The 20,523-nt window shown below is 44.5% G+C and overlaps 1 protein-coding gene across 5 annotated transcripts in view; it reads left to right on the top strand.

The window, feature by feature from the left end:
- The window catches only part of ULK4 (unc-51 like kinase 4), a 487,365-nt gene that overhangs the window by 103,746 nt on the left and 363,096 nt on the right, over positions 1-20,523 (top strand). For all 5 annotated transcript variants that reach the window (XM_033930453.1, XM_033930452.1, XM_033930451.1 and 2 more), the window contains 2 exons: positions 8,763-8,832; positions 12,449-12,548. In XM_033930453.1, the coding sequence (XP_033786344.1) occupies positions 8,763-8,832; positions 12,449-12,548 (170 nt within the window). The remainder of the gene's footprint in view (positions 1-8,762; positions 8,833-12,448; positions 12,549-20,523) is intronic.

Raw genomic sequence — 20,523 nt, 5'->3', positions numbered from 1 at the left:
ATACAGTATATTTTTTGGACCCCATATCACGCAGATTCATTTATAATGCGGCCAAATATTTTGGACCCCAGCATCAGTGTTGTATGGGGTCTATGATGTATCCTCAGATTGAACTACATTTTTCACTACCTATTGTTACCTTCAACTCAACTAATTTCCAACCCAGTCATTCACTTCAGGGTCCATACTGAGGGCACTCAGTTTATTTATATTACCTATAAGGAACTATGTTAAAGCCTTTTGCTAAAATTCAAGTACACCACATCTAATATTCTCCTTTGATCCAACTTTCTGGTCATCCAATCAAAGAAATGAATCAGATTCATCTGGCAAGACCCACCTCTAGTAAAACTATGCTGCCTTCAGTCTTCCAAACCACTGGATTCCAAAAATTACACTATCCTTTCTTTTGGAAGCATTTCCATTCATTTACTCATTACAGAGGTCTGATTAACTGGCCTATAGTTCTCAAACTCTTCCTTCTACTTTTGCAGAGAGGGATCATAAGCGCCCTGTATAAGAGACTTGGGGAGGCCAAGCCTCACTATTCTGAACCACAACCTTCATTGCCTACTAGACATACTGCTTCTTTCCTTCCATGCATCCCAGCCCTGCAGCAGTTTTCCTTCCTTCCCATTGCACCTGCAATGGTCTCACACTAATAAACAAGCATAGAAGACTGTGAGACCTGGCTCTCTGCAGCACTGTTAGTGCTTCCTGTGCCTGTCCCACCTCCTGTGATGTAAAATTCCTGAACTAGCACAAGAAACACTAGTGGTGCCTCAGAGAGCTGGGTCCTGCAGTCTTCTATGCTTGTTTATTAGTATGGGTCTGACACAGATTCAATGGGAGGGAAGAAAACTGTTACAGGACAGGGGTGCATGGGAGGAGGGAGAGAGAGAAACAAAATAGAAATTGGATGGGGAAGGATGAAACAAATGAGGCAAAACTTGGGGGGGGCTAGTGATAGAGAGATGGGGCAATACTAGGTTTAGGAAGAGAGACATTGGAGAGGGGAAATACTGGATAAGAGGGAGGTGAGAGAGAGGGGGTTAATGCTGGATGGTGGGGGAGAGAAAAAGGCAGGGACAATGCAGAATAGTGTAGGGAGCTGAGGCAAGATAAAGAGAGAGAGATGGGTACTGCTGAATGCCAGAGGGTGAAGGAGGCGGAAAAAGTTTGGTGATGCTTCCTCTGATCTATGACTTGCACAGTTTAATCCAACAAGTTCCACTGCTTGAGCCTAGATGTCAAAAGATTGGCATTGGACTTGGTGAGACCAAGATCTCTGATCAAGTCATTGAGGTCTTTTTGGTTTGGATAGTACGAGTTTCTCTTAGCTGCATTGCTTATATTATAAATTGGATCTACATCTCCCTCACTCTGACTTGCTGCTGTCTTCTGAAGACAGCTGCTCTCTCTAGGGGAGTGGGTATGAGGAGTTTAGGGCAATGTGACATCAAGGCAATGGATGAAGGAATGTCTGAATGTGCTTGCAGATGCATACTTGCCAGTTCAGCATTTGGAAAGGTTCATCATGCAGACATAGCAATTGCTTGAGTAAGTGAATGGGCTCTCACCAAATTCATGGGATAGCAAACTTCATGGCTCTCTTTTCCCCTCTGTAGAAGAACAAAATAAAATTGTGATGAAACAAAACATTTTTCACCTATGACTAATGTGTATGAAACTCTCACATTGAAAATTTAAAAATTTAAATATTTTTAAAAATTAACCCCTCCCCCTTTTATGAAATCGCATTTGAGTTTTTAAAAAAAAATTTCTGGCCGCAGTGGTAAAATCTCCGAAGCTCATAGAATTCCTGTGAGTGTCGAAGCTTTTACTGTCACGGCCAGCGATAAAAAACCCTAGCACAGCTTATAATAAGGGGGGTGGTAATCATTCTATGAGATTTTATAGCAGAAAATTCTGCCATCCAGAGTTTTTTGGCAGTGCTCCCAAATGAAGTGAGGTGCCCAAGGTTTGTCTTGATCTACTACTACTGTTTATCAGGAGCAGATGGTTCGGTATGGAGTATCCTTGAAGGATACTGTTGAATCAGAACATTTAGGGAGTCCCAATAGAGAGGTTTCAAAAATGGTGAAAGAAAGCCAAGAGTACTTAAGAGGGAAGCAGAGTAAAGATGTGAAGTTATCCCTGTCATCTTCTCAGCAGCCTGTAGATACAAGGAAAAAACACAATGAAGTCTAAAAAATAAAGTATGGGAGTTAGATCCTCGGAGAAGTCAACTTAATCATCTCCGGAAGGGCTGTTAAGCTACCCAAGCCAACCCTGCAGGAATCACAGGCCATTTCAACAATGACTCCGGTGGACCAGGTCGCTTTGAGACTTCCCAGGAAGCGTGTCTCAAAATTGAGGCAACATTCTTCCTCGAGGTCGTCTTCCTCAGATTCCATAGCCACACCAATTGTGCCAGCTCCAATGGTCTTGGTACCGGCTTTGCAGAATATGTTGGAAACTATTCTGCATCAGGAGTTTGGTAACATACTTGCCAAATTGTATCCTGCCTTGACTATGCTTCCTGCAGTCCAGCTTGAGCACTCAGCAGTCTTACAAGGAGTTGAGTCCATGAGAGTGCCTCGACTTCAACCTGACCATTCTATTCAAGGAGTTGAGTCCTTGAGAGTGCCTCGAGATCAATCTACACACTCTATACAAGGAGTTGAGTCTTTGAGAGTACCTCAAGATACATCTGCACAAGGAGCTGATCAGTGTCTCGACTTCGATCTCCAACTTGCAGTACTGTCTCTACACATAAGGCATTGCCTTCTTTGAGGCACAGGGTGAGGACTCCTCGACATTCCTCATCGAGGCTGGATTCGACTTGATCACGGGCCTGTGATTCAAGGCATAGTTCCTCTTCACATCATTTATCGAGGCCCAGGTCTTCTTGAGACATACCTCGTTTATCGAAGCATCAAGACTCTTCGAGACCACCAACTCCTTTGTCAAGGAAACCTATTGTGGAGGCTCAGAATTCTGGTCAGTCGAGTTCTTCTCCTGCGGGGTTTTCTTCACCAGCTGGTTCTTCAAAACAAAAATGTTCTGCTGCATCTACACATTCCAGAAGTGGGTGTTCATCTACATCTTTACCTATGGATTCAGATCTTTGGTATCAATATTCCAGAGAGGCTTCACCTTCTTTCTCTGTTGTAAAAGTTACCTCAAGGGGCTCTCGTTCACCTTTACCTCAACAGGGCCATCCCTCTTCAGATCCGGTGTCAAATGAGTAAAGATCTCAACATTATTTTGGAGTCTGATTCAAAATACTCTAAGAATTATTTGGAAGAACTGGGTATGCTTAATCTTCCTAGGGATTCTTTAAAATTACCCATGAATGGCATTCATTCTCAAACTTTCAAAAGGAATCTTGATACACCATACTCCATTCCTGCTGTATCAGCAAACCTGGAATCTCGATATAAAATGGTTCATTGTAAGGGATTATCGATTTTTAAACTATAACTTTATCTTCACATCTTAACTGAAGCATTGGGTCAACGCCATGCCTACTTTCTTCAAGTATCTTCCTCAACATCGACTTCCAGAGTTTCAACACATGCATCACACTCTGGGTCAACTTCACATGCATATGGTTCAGGCTACATGTGATGCGTTTGAAATGTCCTCTAGAGTCACTGCATTCTCAATGGTGATGTGCCGTCTAGCCTGGCTCCGCACCATAGATATGGATCTGAATCTGAAAGACCGACTGGCCAACATCCCATGTCAGGGAAATGAGTTGTTTGATGACTCTATTGAGGCAGCTACAAAGCGTATGTCTGAGCATGAGAAATTGTTTACCTCCATAGTCAGGCCCAGCCTTCCACTGCTAAGAGTTATAGGCCTCCTCCATCTTATCAGAGGCACTATCCTCAGAAGTCAGCACCTTATTCAAGGCCGCCTCCTAAGAAACATCAACAGCAACAACAAAGGCAGCATAAACCTCAGACTCTTGCTGCACCCAAGTCAACTCAGCCTTTTTGACCATCTAACACAGAGCATAACCTCAATCATTATGACTATCCTTTCCTCTTCCCATTGGAGGTCATCTCCATCATTTTTACTAACGATGGGAACTAATTACATCCGACCTTTGGGTACTCACGATAATCATAGAAGGTCACTTCCTTCAGGTTCCACCAGATCTTCCCCCAAGAAAGTATCCTTCCAATCCATCCCAGACCATCCTTCTTCTTCAGGAACCTCAAGCTCTGCTTCATCTCCGTGTCATTGAGACAGTTCCTGTGGAACAGCAGAGCACGGGATTTTACTCCCATTACTTCCTTGTCCCGAAGAAGACGGGAGATCTATGACCTATATTGGATCTCGGAGCTCTTAACAAATTTCTTGTCAAAGAAAAATTTTGGATGATTGGTTATGTTCTTTGGATCTCTAAGAGGTTTACACTCACATTCCCATTCATCCAGCATCTCGCAAGTTTCTCAGATTTCGGGTGGGAAATCATCATTTTCAATACAGAGTGCTACCTTTCGGCCTGGCATCATCTCCCAGAGTTTTCACCAAGTGTCTCGTGGTAGTAGCAGCAGCTCTACGCAGCCATGGTCTTCGGGTTTTCCCGTACCTGGACAACTGGCTCATCAAAGATTCAACATCTCAGGGGGTTATTGTAGCGACCCCAACAGACTATTTGGTTCCTCCAAAGTTTGGGGTTTGAAGTAAACTTTCCAAAATCCCAGCTACAACTCTCTCAAACTCTACAGTTCATTGGAGCTGTACTGGACACTGTGCAACTCAGATCATTCCTTCCTCAACAATGTCAGGATACTCTCATTCAACTTTGTCACAAAGTGTTGCCCCTCACTTTGCTTTCAGCGAGACACATGATGGTTCTCCTTGGTCACATGGCCTTTACTGTTCATGTGATTCCTTTTGCCAGACTTCACCTCAGAATTCCTTAGTGGACCTTGGCCTCTCAATGGGCACAGGCTTCCGCTCCTCTCTCTCAGCACATTGCACTGACTTCTTCGTTCAAATAGTCTCTCCACTGGTGGATGCTTTCTTCCAATCTCTCCAGAGGTTTACTGTTTCAAACGCCCCCTCATCAGAAGGTCCTCACAACAGATTCCTCAACCTACGCTTGGGGGGCTCATTTTGATGGTCTCCGTACTCAGGGTCTATCACAGATCGTCGGTGTCACATAAATCTGTTGAAACTCAGAGCGATTTTCAATGCTCTCAAAGCTTTTCAGCATCTTCTTCATGATCAAGTAGTCCTCATTCATACAGACAATCAAGTAGCCATGTACTGTGTCAACAAGTAGGGAGGAACAGGATCTCTTCCCCTGTGCGAAGAAGCTCAGAAAGTTTGGAATTGGGTAATTTTTCACAACATCTTTCTGAAAGCCGTCTACATTCAAGGAGAGAAAAACTTCTTGGCGGACAATTTGAGTCGCCTTCTATAGCCTCATGAATGGACATTCAATTCCTCACCTCTCCATCACATTTTTTCTCAGGGGGAGACTCCTAAATTAGATCTTTTTGTGTCTCCCCACAATAACAAGCTGCCTCAGTTATGTTCCAGGATATACTCTCCTCACCGCATAGAGGCAGATGCTTTTCTTCTGGACTGGACAAACAAATTTCTGTATGCTTTTCCTCCATTCCCTTTAATTCTCAAGACACTCATCAAACTCAAACACGAACATTCCACCATGATTCTGATAGCTCCTCGGTGGCTCAGACAACATTGGTTCTCCCTTCTACTTCAACTCAGCAGCAGGGAGCCACTACTTCTACCAGTTTTTCCATTCTGCTTACACAGAGTCAGGGTTCTTTACTTCATTCCAACCTGCAGTCTCTGCATCTGACAGCTTGGTACTTTTCAACATAACTGCCAATCTACAGTTCTCTCACTATCAAGGACATTTTAGAGGCTTCCAGGAAGCCTACCATTAGGCAATGTTACAATCAGAAAATGGACTAGGTTTTCTGCTTGATGCGCTCCTTGTCTTCAGTTCTGGATTACCTGTTTCGTTTATCTCAATCAGGCCTCAAATCAACATCCATTAGAGTCCATCTCAGCGTGCGGCATTTCATCAGCCGTTAGAGGGGAAACCTTTATCTGCTCATCCTGTGGTTTCCAGATTTATGAAAGGACTTTTCAATGCCAAACCACCTATCAAACCGCCTCCATTGGTTTGGGATCTCAATGTGGTTCTTGCTAGATTGATGAAGCCTCCATTTGAACCAATGTCTTCGGCTCATCTGAAATATCTCACTTGGAAAGTGGTCTTCCATATTGCTCTAACGTCTGCTCGCAGAGTCAGTGAACTACAAGCTTTAGTAGCGGACCCACCTTTCACAGTATTCCATCACAACAAGGTGGTACTCCATACTAGAGAATGACACGGTGAAAAAATTGGTCCCCGTCACCGCCCCGTCCCCGTCTCACCATCCCCGTCACCGCCCCGTCCCCGTCTCACCAACCCCGTCACCGCCCCGTCCCCGTCTCACCATCCTCTTCACCGCCCCGTCACCGCCACTGCCACCCCATTCACCGCCCCGTCACCGCCACTGCAATCCCATTCACTTTTCTTTATTTACGTATAAAGGAAACATTCTTTAAAACTTTAAAACTTTAAAACTTAGTTAAATATTAGTTAATAACTATACAAAAACAAAACACGCAGAGAAAAAATTAATTAATAAAAATTCTCAAAACTGACACATTTTGATCACTAAATTTAAAATAGTTATTTTTCATACAGTTTTTCAATCACTAATCTTCCACCACCCCTGGGGCTAGCAATGCAAAAACAAACACGACATGTACTTTAAATGCTGCCGTGATTAGCATAGTGACCGCGGCTACGGCTGCAAGTCTCCCCTCCCCCCAGCGATCACGGCAGGAGGGCACCCAACCCCTCCTGTAGACCCCCCCAACGGCCCTCCCGACAATCGCAGCAGAAGGGTACCCAACCCCTCCTGCCGGTCCTCCCAATGGCCTCCCCTAAGATCGCCGGCAGGAGGGTACCCAACCCCTCCTGCTGGACCCCCTCCCAACGAACCCTCCCACCCCGGAACCCCCTTAGTCTTACTTTTCAAGTTGGACCGGACAGCTCCTCGCTCGTCTGGCCAGCAGGCCTGCCTCCGTCCAAATGAGGCGGGCCCGCCCCTCCCCTCCCCTGCCTCCCAATGGCCTCCCCTAAGATCGCCGGCAGGAGGGTACCCAACCCCTCCTGCTGGACCCCCCCCAACGAACCCTCCCACCCCGGAACCCCCTTAGTCTTACTTTCAAAGTTGGACCGGACAGCTCCTCGCTCGTCTGGTCAGCAGGCCTGCCTCCGTCCAAATGAGGCGGGCCCGCCCCTACCCTGCCCAACCCACAGGATCCTAGGGCCTGATTGGTCTAGGCACCTAAAGCCACTCCCGCTATAGGAGGGGCCTTAGGTGCTTGGGCCAATCAGGCCCTAGGATCCTGTGGGTTAGGCAGGGGAGGGGAGGGGCGGGCCCGCCTCATTTGGACGGAGGCAGGCCTGCTGGCCAGACGAGCGAGGAGCTGTCCGGTCCAACTTGAAAAGTAAGACTAAGGGGGTTCCGGGGTGGGAGGGTTCGTTGGGGGGGGTCCAGCAGGAGGGGTTGGGTACCCTCCTGCCGGCGATCTTAGGGGAGGCCATTGGGAGGCAGGGGAGGGGAGGGGAGGGGAGGGGCGGGCCCGCCTCATTTGGACGGAGGCAGGCCTGCTGGCCAGACGAGCGAGGAGCTGTCCGGTCCAACTTGAAAAGTAAGACTAAGGGGGTTCCGGGGTGGGAGGGTTCGTTGGGGGGGGGGTCCAGCAGGAGGGGTTGGGTACCCTCCTGCCGGCGATCTTAGGGGAGGCCATTGGGAGGACCGGCAGGAGGGGTTGGGTACCCTCCTGCCGGCGATCTTAGGGGAGGCCATTGGGAGGACCGGCAGGAGGGGTTGGGTACCCTTCTGCTGCGATTGGCAGGAAGGGTTGAAATGACAAATGAGGAGCACGGTGAAATAGCGGTTCCTAGAAGGGGGTACATTGGCCCGCGGGGACAAACCTGTTCACCGTTTCCGCGGTCGGTGAATGGCCTTGTCCCCGTCACCGCAGCGACTGCTAGTTTTCTTCCCCGTTTTCGGCGGTGACCCGCGGCTTAAATGCGGTGGCCGCGGGTAAACCGTCACCGTGTCATTCTCTACTCCATACTCATCCTAAATTCTTACCAAAAATTGTTTTAAGAATTTCATTTCAATCAATCCATTGTACTTCCAGTGTTTTCATTTACGGCTATTGTAAACACAATGTAAATAAGTCATAAGTCTGTAAATTCAAATATTTTGTGTTCCTGGCTCTTTATTAGTCCATACAGACTGTTTATCCACTGTCTATGTCATTTTTGGAATGTCCCATCATCCGGGACACACGATAGGAAAAGGTTAATGTAAATTAAAAAATATATATATATTTCTGTGCGGCCTGGTTTAGCACAGCCCACTGCCTGGTACTGGTCCATGGCCCAGTGGTTGGGAACCCCTTTCTATACTTTTGTGGCATAGGCAATTAAGAAAGAACACTTATTAAAAATTTGTTTCAGAATGATTTCTCATTATTTTATTTGGGATTCACAAACTTCTTAGCATTATGTGTGAAAATGTACAGAAAGAGCATATTGTGAACATGTCCTCATAGTTTGCAGCTATGTGGGCTGCTTTAAAATTGTTCCTGAAGTATCCAAATGCTATCTATTAATCTGTTTTTATCCTGTCTAGAATATTCAGCAGAGCTGCGCCCTAAAAACATGCTTGATGGTGAATCTAATGAAGCTATGTTTCTGCTCAGGTAAATAAAAATAAAATGCGAGGGATCTTCAAAAAGTTTCTACACTTTTATTTTTTTAAACACTATTTATTAAATATCTCAAAAGCAAATGACATCACTTTTCCACATAATCACCCTGTTTTGCAATACAGTTTTCCCAGCGTCCTACCCCACCACTTCTCCCGTCCAAGTCATTTCCTACGAAAATATGAAAGTGTGGAAACATTTTGTAGAATCCGTGAAACATTTAGATTTTGATTAAGCATTTTAGTTCTTAATGCATCCTATATGCAGGGATGTTTTTCATATGAAAAGCTGATTAGATAACCTATTATTGCAGCTATTACGAACCATAAATTTGTGGATAAATTATTACTTTATACTTTATATAGGCATTAGTTTAAAGCCTTAAATTCTGTGACAACAAGATCCATTTACATAATAATAATAATAACTTTATTTTTTCTATACCGCCATAATCTTGCGACTTCTAGGCGGTTCACAGTGAAGAGAGCTGTGCAATTAGCGAATTACAGCCGTACAAATAGGGAAGATGTCACTGAGCAGTCAGAGATTACAGAGTACAAATTAGTAAGAAATATTCTATTAATATGTTACAATATAATATTAACATGTTACAGTGAAGGGGGCAGGATAGCCAGCGAATTTCAGAATATAAATGGTGAAGAAGTCACTGAACAGTCAGTGAATACAGAATACAATTAGTGAGAATATGCAGTATCAACATGTTGAATAATAGTTTTTTAAAAGGGAGGAGTTGTCTTAGGAAATAAACCTATTGAACAGAGCGGTCTTAATTTCTTTCCGAAAAGCACAGTAGGTCGACCTGGCTCTATCGATGAAATTGCCTAGCCAGGTTTGCTGTCTACCAGCTTGAAACTTAAAAGTTCTGTCCAAAAAGGTCCTGTATTTGCAATCAGTGATCTTCGGATAAGCAAAGAGGTTGCGATTTCTGGTTGTTCTTGTGAAAGTGTATAGTTCGAAGTGAGGTAAGAGATAGGTGGGGGCCATTCCCCACACCAGTTTATAGCAGAAGCAAGAGATCTTGAATAAAATTTGTGCCTCTATTGCAACCAGTGTAGCAGTTTGTAATAGGGACTAATGTGATTGCTTTTCTTTAGTCCGAATATTAAGCGGACGGCTGTGTTTTGCACTATTCTTAATTTTCTCACAGTTTTTTTAGGTATACCTACATAAATGATGTTGCAGTAGTCTAGGGTGGATAGAATCAATGACTGTACCAGTAGTCTGAAAGATAGAGGGTCAAAATATTTTTTGATGGTTTTTAATTTCCAAAGTGTGGAGAAGCACTTTTTTGTCACCAAGTTCGTGTGTTCAATCAAGGTCAAGTGAGTGTCTAAGGTGACTCCTAATATTTTTATAGTTTTTGATATTGGGTGATCGTGACCATTTAGGTGTATTGATGTTATGGAGATTTTGTCCTTTGGGCTTGCCAAGAAAATTTTTGTTTTTTCTGTGTTTAGTTTCAATTTAAAATTGATAGTCCATTGTTCAATTTCAGTCATGATATGGGAAATGTGCTTTAAAGTTTCATTGGTCACATTGGTCAGAGGAATTAGGATAGAGAGTCATCAGCATATATATAGTATTTTAGGTTTAGCTTTTGTAATAGGTGACCTAAAGATGAGGTGTAGATATTAAACAAGGTGGGAGATAGAGGGGAACCCTGAGGTACTCCCTAAGGGCTTTTCCAAGAATTAGAGTATTTCCCGCCATAGACCACTTGATAAGATCATTTGGTTAAAAAGCCCTGGAACCAATTCCAAACTCTTCCCGAGAACCCATTGCGTCTAGGCAATTCAGCATTATTTCATGATCCACTAGGTCAAATGCGCTGCTAAAATCTTGTTGTAAGATCAGAGCACTGGTACCTTTGCTAAAGAGATCGTATAAGTGGTTGAGGATAGAGCCTAAGACTGTCTCTGTGCTGAATCCTTTTCTGAAGCCTGATTGGTGTTCGTTGAGGAGGTTGAATTTGTCTAGGTGATTTACTAGTTCCATGTTGACCAACCCTTCCAGTAGTTTGGTGAAAAGGGGGTACTCGCTATGGGTCTATAATTGGACATCAGTGCGATTGAGTTCTTCTGGTCTTTGGGGATGGGTGTGATCAGTATGTGTTCCATTTCCTCATGGTATGTCCCACTTATGAGAGTGGTTGTTATCCAGTTAAATAGATCCCTTTTAAATTCAGGTACTGCAACTTTCATGATCTTAGATAGGCATTCGTCTAGTAAGCAATTCGATTTGGCGTATTTGTTAAACAAAGTGAGGAATTGGTTCCAATTGGGGGACTCAAAATGATCCCAGAGCATGTCAACACTGGGCATCCTTTCCTGCGGTCTAAATTGGAGTTCGAAATCGGGTAAGGGTGTTGGTATTATAGCTCTTAAGTCTAAAATTTTTTTGCTGAAGTAGCTGGCAAGGGTGTCAACCGATGGTATTTGTTCATTGTTATTTTTCAGGACCCGTGTAGTGTCTGTTAGTCTGTTCACTAATTTAAACAGTTCTCTGCTATTTGTTTTGACTGCTCCTATTTTTTGTGCGTAGTGTTTAGAACGTTTTTCTCTTATCGGGGTTTTGTATTTTTTCATTTTTTGTTTCCAGTTTCTTTTATCTTCCTCTTTGTCTGTTTTGAGCCATATTCTTTCTAGTTTTCTGAGTTCCTGTTTAAGAGCTAGTAGTTCAGCATCATACTACTCTTTTGATACCCTCTCATTCTTTATGTATGTTTGAAGTGGTGCTATTTGGTTTAACACTTCTTTGGTGAACTTGCCCCATCTGGTAGGGAAATCCTGTTTTTCCTCAATTTTGGGATATAATTCGTAATGCATCCAGAATTCGGATGGATTTATGATGCTTCTGCAGGTGACTGTTATTTTCTTTCTGGTTTTGCTTATGTGTTTTGCAAATGATTGTTTCTTTTGCCAGCATAATTCAGAGTTGCAAATGTAATGATCTGACCATATGCATTTCTCCCAAGCTCCTGTGCAATAATGGATCTTAGGTTCAGGGATGTCTTTATGTGAAAAAGTGACTATATCTAATTGGTGCCCCTTTTCATGTGTTTCCTCCTTGTCTGGAGGAAAACAAGAAAAAACATTCTGAATCAAATTCTCCCTGCCAGGCTCTGCACCCAACCCACACTCCTTGCCAGGCTCTGTACCCTGTACCCCCTCTGGTGGTCTAGTGGTAGGCAGGCCTAGTGGCTTAGTGACAGACAGGCAGGCTTAGTGGCCTAATGACAGGCAGGCAGGCTTAGTGGCCTAGTGGCAGACAGGCAAGCAGGGCCCCCCACCCTGAGGCAAGCTGTTTTTCAATAGTGTATTCAATTTCTTAGCAAGATATGTTAAGTGCAAGTCATGTTATTCCCCTTAAAATGTGGAATTTGCTGCAGTGTAATCTGTAAATTTTTATACAGTACAATGCATAATCTTTATTATGATTTTGAGGGAAATCTTTGTTACTTTAAAATGTAATTACATAGAAAAAATGTCTTGGTTATTTAGTTTGCTTGCCAACATGGAATTAGAAAACGCTATTCAGTTAATAATCATGTTTTGGAAGTATATGAATAACTTGTAAAAATTTCTTTCAGCTCCTGCCCCTCTCCTAGAACTAACAATGTAATAGGGCTGAATGACAAAACCTCTGCTGTGAGTCAGGATCCTCTACAGAGGGCTTCTGGTGTGGCCAAGGTAAGTGTATAAAAAACTAATAGACTAATGAATAATTAAAAATTAAATAATTTCAAGGGTATTCCTTTAAATCAGGGGTGCCCAGTACATCGATTGCAATCGACCGGTAGATCGGGAAGGCAATGTGAGTTGATCGCGGAGCCCATCCCGGGCTCCGTGGTAGACTCGTATTGTCGTCCCGATCTACCGGGCCGATTAGCCTTCCTCTCCCCGATGTCCCTCACCACTGCCCCAAGCTCTCCCTGCAGAAGCGTCGGACCAACCAGCATTCTTCTCCCCGACATCAATTCTTTTTTTTTTTTAGTTCAAAGAGTTTTATTGATTTTATAAAGTATAGAATACAATTCCAACAATGTGGTTGTTCCTAAAGAGGAACACATAATAACAATAAACATTAACAAATGTGAAGTGCATCCACAATTAAATAACATTCGTGCACCGGTAAATGCATAAGCAAAAGAAAAGACAAAATGGTTCGGGTCAATAAAAGAGATAAGATATAAATTATGAGAATTGTTATACATATGTACCAGGAACATCAGCATAAAGCATCCAAATAGAAAGGAAAATAATATATGTTACAGTCTCAAAAATACAATAAGTAGCTTCACCAAATAGGTGAGGTGTGACAGAAATTATAACAATAAAGGAAAAGTCAAAGATCTGACTTGCAATACTCAAGTAGTGGGGACCAGGTTTTTGTATATGAGGTCAAGGAATTGCGACGTTCAGCAAAATGACATTCAAATTTTACTAACAGGCAAATTGAGTTCCACCATTGATTAAAGTGTAGTTTGGAAGTATCCTTCCAGTGCTGAAGAATAATGGAAAGAGCGTTAAATAGGAGTATAATCAACAGGCGTTCATGATGGGTGGGTAATGGGGAGGAGAGTGTCAAGGAGCCAGTAAACAGTAAATCTAAGGAGAAAGGGTCAGTAATATGAAAAATGCGAGTAATTGTAGACCATACATTCGACCAGAAAGAGGAGACATGTGTGCAAGCATAAAGCATATGGAATAAGAAACCATCAGGAGACTTACAGGTCCAACAGCATCCATCATAAGCCCTGTTTAGTTTGGCCGATTTAGCCGGGCTCCAAAAAGCCCTGTGGTATAAGAAGACAGCAATTTGTAGATGTGATGCTGATCTGAGTGATTTTAGTAGTTTAGGCCACATAAGTAGCCATATGTGTTCGGTAAATGGAGTATGTAGTGAAGCATCCCATTTAGCTATAGTGTCGGAAGGAGGTGTATTGGTATGAGATTGAATGTATTTATACCATTTGGATGTCTGACCTTTCGTGACAAAATAAGAAAGAATCAGATTAGGTAAATCTGGAGGGTCACTAAAGGAGGTAGGGGATGGAAAGGCAGATTTGAGACAGTGATGCCTGACTGTCCCAGAACTTCCTCTCTGACGTCAGAATTGACGTTGGGGAGCGGAATGCTGGTCAGCACAACGCTTCTGCAGGGAGAGCTTGGAGCGGCGGTGGCTTAAGGGCCTGTTCCCCAATGATGGCGGCAGGGGAGGGCAGGGAGAAAGAAAGAAAGGGGGCAGGCAGGGAGACAGAAAGACGGGGGGTAGGGAGACAAAGAAAGAAGGGAAACAGAAAGAAAGGGGGAACAGGGAGACAGAAAGAAAGAAGGGGGCAGGGAGAAAGAAAGAAAAAGTTGGGGGAGAGAATGAGGTCTGGAGGAGAAGAGGCATAAGGAGGCTGAAAGAAGGGAAGAAATATTGGATGCACAGTCAGAAGAAGAAAATGCAACCAGAGACTCATGAAATCACCAGACAACAAAGGTAGGAAAAATGATTTTATTTTCAATTTAGTGATCAAAATGTATCCGTTTTGAGAATTTATATCTGCTGTCTATATTTTGCACTAGGGCTCCCTTTTACTAAACCGCAATAACGTTTTTTAGCGCAAGGAGCCTATGAGTGTCGAGAGCAGTGAGGGGCATTCAGCGCAGCTCCCTGCATTAAAAACTGCTATTGCGGTTTAGTAAAAAGGGAGGTGGTATATTTGTCTATTTTTGTATGGTTGTTACTGAGGTGACATTGCATAGAGTCATCTGCCTTGACCTCTTTGACAAAACCCCGGAATATGAATGATAATTAACATTTTCTAGTTTCAAGTTTCAAGTTTATTAGGTGTCTTGATTAATCGCTTAATCAAACTTCTAAGCCTTTCAGTGTGCTTTGTGGGGAGGGGGGTTATTTTATTGTTGGTAGATCATTTTTGTCTTGGCCATTTTAAAACTAGCTCGCAAGCCCCAAAAGAGTGGGCACCCCTGCTTTAAATGATCTTTTACACAGTAACCCTATATAAGAATTCAGATCATTGTATCTCAAAGCTCTACTAATTGCCAAATATAACTAAGTTCTCGTAAGTGAAATATGCTCAGGGGGAAATTCTACAAAAGGTGCCTTAACTTAGGCGCCAATGGGCTCCCTACTGGCGTCTAAACAAAAGGTATTGGAATTGTGTCTCTGGAAACACCTACCAGTGCCTAACGCCACTATAGATGTAGCTAATGCCGGAAGTGGCATTAAACGCCGGTAGACACCTCCCCTTGATGTATGTTAAATACCATACAGAAGAACCTGAAATGAATCCTAGCTTCTACAGGGTGCCAGTGGAGCTTTTACATAAATGGTGTAATTCTGTCACTTTTTTCAATCCAAATATCAGCCTAATAGCTGTATTTTGTAACATTTGCAATTTGCACAGTATTATTTTAGGACAATCCAAAAAATAATATTGCAGTAATCTATTAATGATAAAAACAAAGATTGAACTAATAGACAAAATTGATAATCAAAATAATTCCTAATTCTCCTCAATTTTCAAAATAACCCAAAAGATTTTTTTATCAACTTAGTAACATGTGGAGCCAATGACAAGTTAATTTAATGCAGAGTTTATATACTGCTAAATTATCACACTGGCTTCAAAGTGGTTTACAAGGAAATAAATAAAAACTAAACTTATAAAGGCGAAAGAGTTGGCGTTTGTGAAATATAAAAAAACCCAAGAAGAGGAGAGCAGAAAGGACTACAGAGTGAAACTGAAAGAAGTCAAGAGAGAGATAGAAACATAGAAACATAGAAAGATGACAGCAGAAAAGGGCTATAGCCCATCAAGTCTGCCCACTCTACTGACCCACCCCAATAAGTCTGAATGCTAATGACATAGTTCCTTAACTCGACTTCGTAGGGATCCCACGTAGATGTCCCATTTATTCTTGAAGTCAAGCACGCTGGTGGCCTCGACCACCTGCACCGGAAGCTTGTTCCAGTGATCCACCACTCTTTCCGTGAAGAAATACTTCCTGGTGTCACTACTAAATTTCCCCCCTCTAAGTTTAAGCGGATGCCCTCTTGTGGCCGAGGGTCCTTTGAGAAAAAGGATGTCATCTTCCACCTCGACACGTCCTGTGATGTATTTAAATGTCTCAATCATGTCCCCCCTCTCCCTGCGTTCCTCTAGAGTGTAGAGCTGCAATCTGTTCAGTCTCTCTTCGTACGAGAGACCCTTGAGCCCCGAGATCATCCTAGTGGCCATCCGCTGAACCGACTCGACTCGACTCTAAGCACGTCTTTACGGTAATGTGGCCTCCAGAATTGCACACAGTACTCCAGATGAGGTCTCACCATGGTCCTGTACAGTGGCATTATGACTTCTGGTTTCCGGCTGACGAAACTTCTATTGATACATCCCATCATTTGTCTTGCCTTGGATGAGGCCTTTTCTACTTGTTTGGCAGCCTTCATGTCTGCACTGATGATTACTCCCAAATCTCGTTCTGCTGAGGTCTTAGCCAATGTTTCTCCATTTAAGGTGTAAGTTCTGCATGGATTTCCGCTACCAAGGTGCATGACCTTACATTTCTTAGCATTGAATCCCAGCTGCCATGTTGAGGACCAGTTTTCCAACGCAAGAAGGTCCTGTGTCATATTATCCTGCAAACAGCCTTCACTTACTATGTTGCATAGTTTGGCGTCATCGGCGAATAATGTTACCTTACCCTGCAGCCCTTGTGTCAAGTCCCTTATGAATATGTTAAAAAGGAGTGGACCCAGGACTGAGCCCTGCGGCACTCCGCTGGTCACTTTCGATGTTTCAGTGAGGGTGCCGTTGACCACCACCCTCTGATGTCTATCACTAAGCCAATCATTGACCCATGCAGTTATTGTTTCGCCCAACCCCATCGATTTCATCTTGTTTAGAAGCCTGCGGTGTGGGACGCTGTCAAAAGCCTTGCTGAAATCCAAGTACACTATGTCCAGAGACTCTCCCGAGTCTAGCTTCCCTGTTACCCAATCAAAGAATCTGATGAGATTGGATTGGCATGACCTACCCTCAGTGAATCCATGCTGATTAGGATCCCTTAGATTTCCTTCATCCAAGATCGTGTCTAATTTACGTTTAATTAGTGTTTCCATGATTTTACACACTATCGATGTGAGACTCACTGGTCTGTAGTTCGCAGCCTCTGCTCTGCAACCCTTTTTGTGCAGAGGAACGACATTAGCTTTTTTCCAGTCCAGGGGGACTCTCCCCGTATTTAAGGAAAGATTGAAGAGCATGGCTAATGGTTCCGCCAGGACATTGCACAGCTCTCTGAGCACTCTCGGGTGCAATTCGTCTGGACCCATGGCTTTGCACACCTTGAGCCTTGACAGTTCGCTGTAGACGTCAGATGATGTGAACTCAAAATTCTGAAATGGGTCTTCCGTGCTTGACATTGCTTCCAGATGTGGTCCGTGCCCTGGTGCCTCGTAGGTAAAGACCGAGCAGTATTCGTTCATTAGTTTGGCTTTATCGGAATCAGTTTCCACGTAGTTCCCGTCCGGTGTTCTAAGGCGTACTATCCCGTTTGTGTTTTTTTTCCTGTCACTAATATACCTGAAGAAGGATTTGTCCCCTTTCTTAATGTTCTTTGCTAGAGTTTCTTCCACTGCAAGTTTGGCCTCTCTGACTGCTGTTTTGACTGCTGCAGACCTAGTCCTATATTCAATGTTAGCTTCTCCTTTCCCCATACGTTTGTATAAAAGAAATGCTCTTTTTTTTTCCTTGACGAGGTGCGAAACCTCATCAGTGAACCATTGGGGTTTTTTGTTCCTTTGTTGTTTATTTACCGATTTTATGTAGCGGTTAGTTGCCTCGTGTAGGATCAATTTCATGGTTGACCACATTGCTTCCACATTATCAGTTGCTTCTTGATCCTGCAGCGTCTGATGGACGAAATCTCCCATGCGTGCGAAGTCAGTGCCCCGGAAATTGAGTACCCTCGTTTTTGTTTGTGATTTAGGGAAGCCTTTCCTAAGGTTGAACCATACTATGTTATGGTCACTTGTGGCTAGTGTTTCTCCCACCGAGACCTCCGAGACGCTCTCCCCATTTGTGAGTACGAGGTCTAGGATGGCCTTGGCCCTAGTGGGCTCTAGTACCATTTGTTTGAGCCGTACTCCCTTCATGGCCGTTAATATCCTCCCGCTACCACAAGATGTCGCTGAGAGTGTGTTCCAGTCAACATCAGGCATGTTGAAGTCCCCTAGCAGAACAGCATCCCCCCGCAGAGTGATATTCTCAATGTCTTCAATTAATTCTGTGTCCTTGTCCTCCGTTTGTCTTGGAGGTCTGTATACCACACCAAGGTACAGGCATTTTTCTCCGCCTCTGGCCAGGTTTACCCAGATGGATTCCCCGGTGTACTTGACATCTGTGATCCTGGCTGTTTTGATGTTCTCTTTGATGTAAAGTGCTACCCCTCCTCTTAACTTACTCTTCCTGTCTTGACGAAGTAGGTTGTACCCTGGTATATTTATATCCCACCCATGAGAGTCTGTGAACCTTGTTTCGGATATTGCCACCATGTCTAGGTCGGCATTCACTATTTCTGTTTCCAGTTCTAGAGTTTTGTTCCCTAAACTATGTGCGTTAACATACATAGCTCTCCACTCTTTGTGCTTGTTAAACCCCTGTAGAGAGTCCCCTATCTGAGACAAAGTGTTTCCTAATGAACCTTCTGCCGTGAGGGTACTTACCTTGGACTTAGAAGCGGAGTTTTGGATCACCACATCAGAATTGTTACTTACTGCACTGGTATATAAGTGGGTACCCTCCCCCAATTTACCTAGTATAAAGCCCTTCGAAGCAGGCGGGCTAATCGGTGTCCGAAGACGTTCTTACCTCTGCTGGTCAGGTGAAATCCGTCTGGTCCCTGTAGTGCCTCTCCATGATTCAGGAATCCGAAGTTCAATTCCCGGCACCATCGTTGCAGCCATTCGTTTGTCTTCAGGATACGTTCGTCTCTATCCCTTCCCTTACCCCTAACAGGAAGAATAGAAGAGAATACTACCTGTGCTCCTGTCCGCTTCAGCTTTTCCCCCAGAGCTCCGAAGTCTCTAGCTATGTCCTCCGGGGCGTTCTTGGCAGTGTCATTTGTTCCGACATGGATGAGCAGCATGGGAAAGTGGTCCTGGGGCCTGAGAAGTCTATCAAGACAGGCGGTCACATCTCGTATTCTGGCTCCCGGCAGACAGCAGATCTCTCTCGACTCCATATCCGGTCTGCATATTGGTCCCTCGGTGCCTCTCAGCATGGAGTCCCCAATGACTATGACTCTGAGCTTCTTTTGGGGGGGTCGATCCGTTGTGCCCAGAGATGGAGACGTGTGTTGAACCTGGTCCTGCTTCACGTCGGTAGTCTCTTCCTGCAAGACCTGGAATCTGTTCCTCAGGTTAAGTTGTGGAGTCAATGTGGAGCTGCCCTGGTAAGAGAAAGAATAAGAAGGTGAAGAGATTGTAAATGGGGGGGCGGGGGGGGTCTCCTACGTTTACCTGTGGAGGAGGTCACTAACTGCCAGGAGTCAGTGTCTCCAGCCATCTCCTGGACTCCAACAGTTGGTTTCAGCGTCGACGGCCCTGGTGTCTCAATGAGGGACCTGTCACGGGCCTGTTCGGTGATTTGGGACAGCTCCTGTACTAGTCCATCGATATAGGCCTCATCCTCTCTAATGCCTCTCAGGCGTTTTACCTCCTCCCTGAGGCTCCTTAGTTCCTGCATGATGTCGTCATCCTGCTGGACGACCTCCTCCGTCTGTGTAGAGGCCGTATTGTACTGCTGCGGCATGGCCTCGGTCTGCACGGAGACCTCCTTCCCTGGTGTTGTGTTCTCCTCCGTCTGTGCGTAGGCTGAGGTCATCTCTCGGATCACCTCCGTGTAGGGAATGCCAATCTTGTTTGTAGACTTCACACTTCTTGTTCGCCCTGCCATACTCAGGTACTGTATGAGATCTGCCTGTTACGAGTAAATGAGAGAGAGTAAAAGAGAGGGAGATAGTGTGAGAGAATGTAAAGGTAGAGCGTCTGAAGGATAGAGTTGAAAGTTAGGATGTCAGAGAGATCTAAGCAGTAGGGTGCTTAGAGTGAATGCTAGTTGCCCCTGTGTCCTGTTGTTCTAGATTTGGCTCTTCTTTAAGGCTCTTCGCAAAGGCGCTCTCGCTAAGGCGAGCGCCTTTGCCGCTCGCCTTCGCCACGCGCTGAACGGCTGCGCACCATTGGCTCGCCTCCTTTAATGGAGGAGCCCGGTCGCTGCCTGCTGACGCGGAGGGGTGGGCGGAGCTTACTCTCGCCGCGACCCCACAAGCCTCCTTCTGTTTCTGGTGCTGCTAGCACCTTGCTCTGCCTCCTGCCGCTTTTACCACCTCCTCTTCTCTCCCTCGCCGATCCTCACAAGTCCTGCACGCCACGATCAGTGCAGCGCCCGTTGGCTCGCCTCCTTTAATGGAGGAGCCCGGTCGCTGCCTGCTGATGCGGAGGGGTGGGCGGCGCTTACTCTCGCCGCGACCCCACAAGAGATACGTCTGGCGAAAGCACAGGCGGAAGAACAAATGGCTAAAAATGTAAAAAAGGGAGACAAAAATTTTTTCAGATATATTAGTGAAAGGAGGAAGATGAAAAATGGAATTG

This window comes from Geotrypetes seraphini, chromosome 2 (assembly GCF_902459505.1).
Source record: "Geotrypetes seraphini chromosome 2, aGeoSer1.1, whole genome shotgun sequence".
Classification (NCBI taxonomy): domain Eukaryota; kingdom Metazoa; phylum Chordata; class Amphibia; order Gymnophiona; family Dermophiidae; genus Geotrypetes; species Geotrypetes seraphini.
This window is presented reverse-complemented; position numbering and strand designations above follow the sequence as displayed.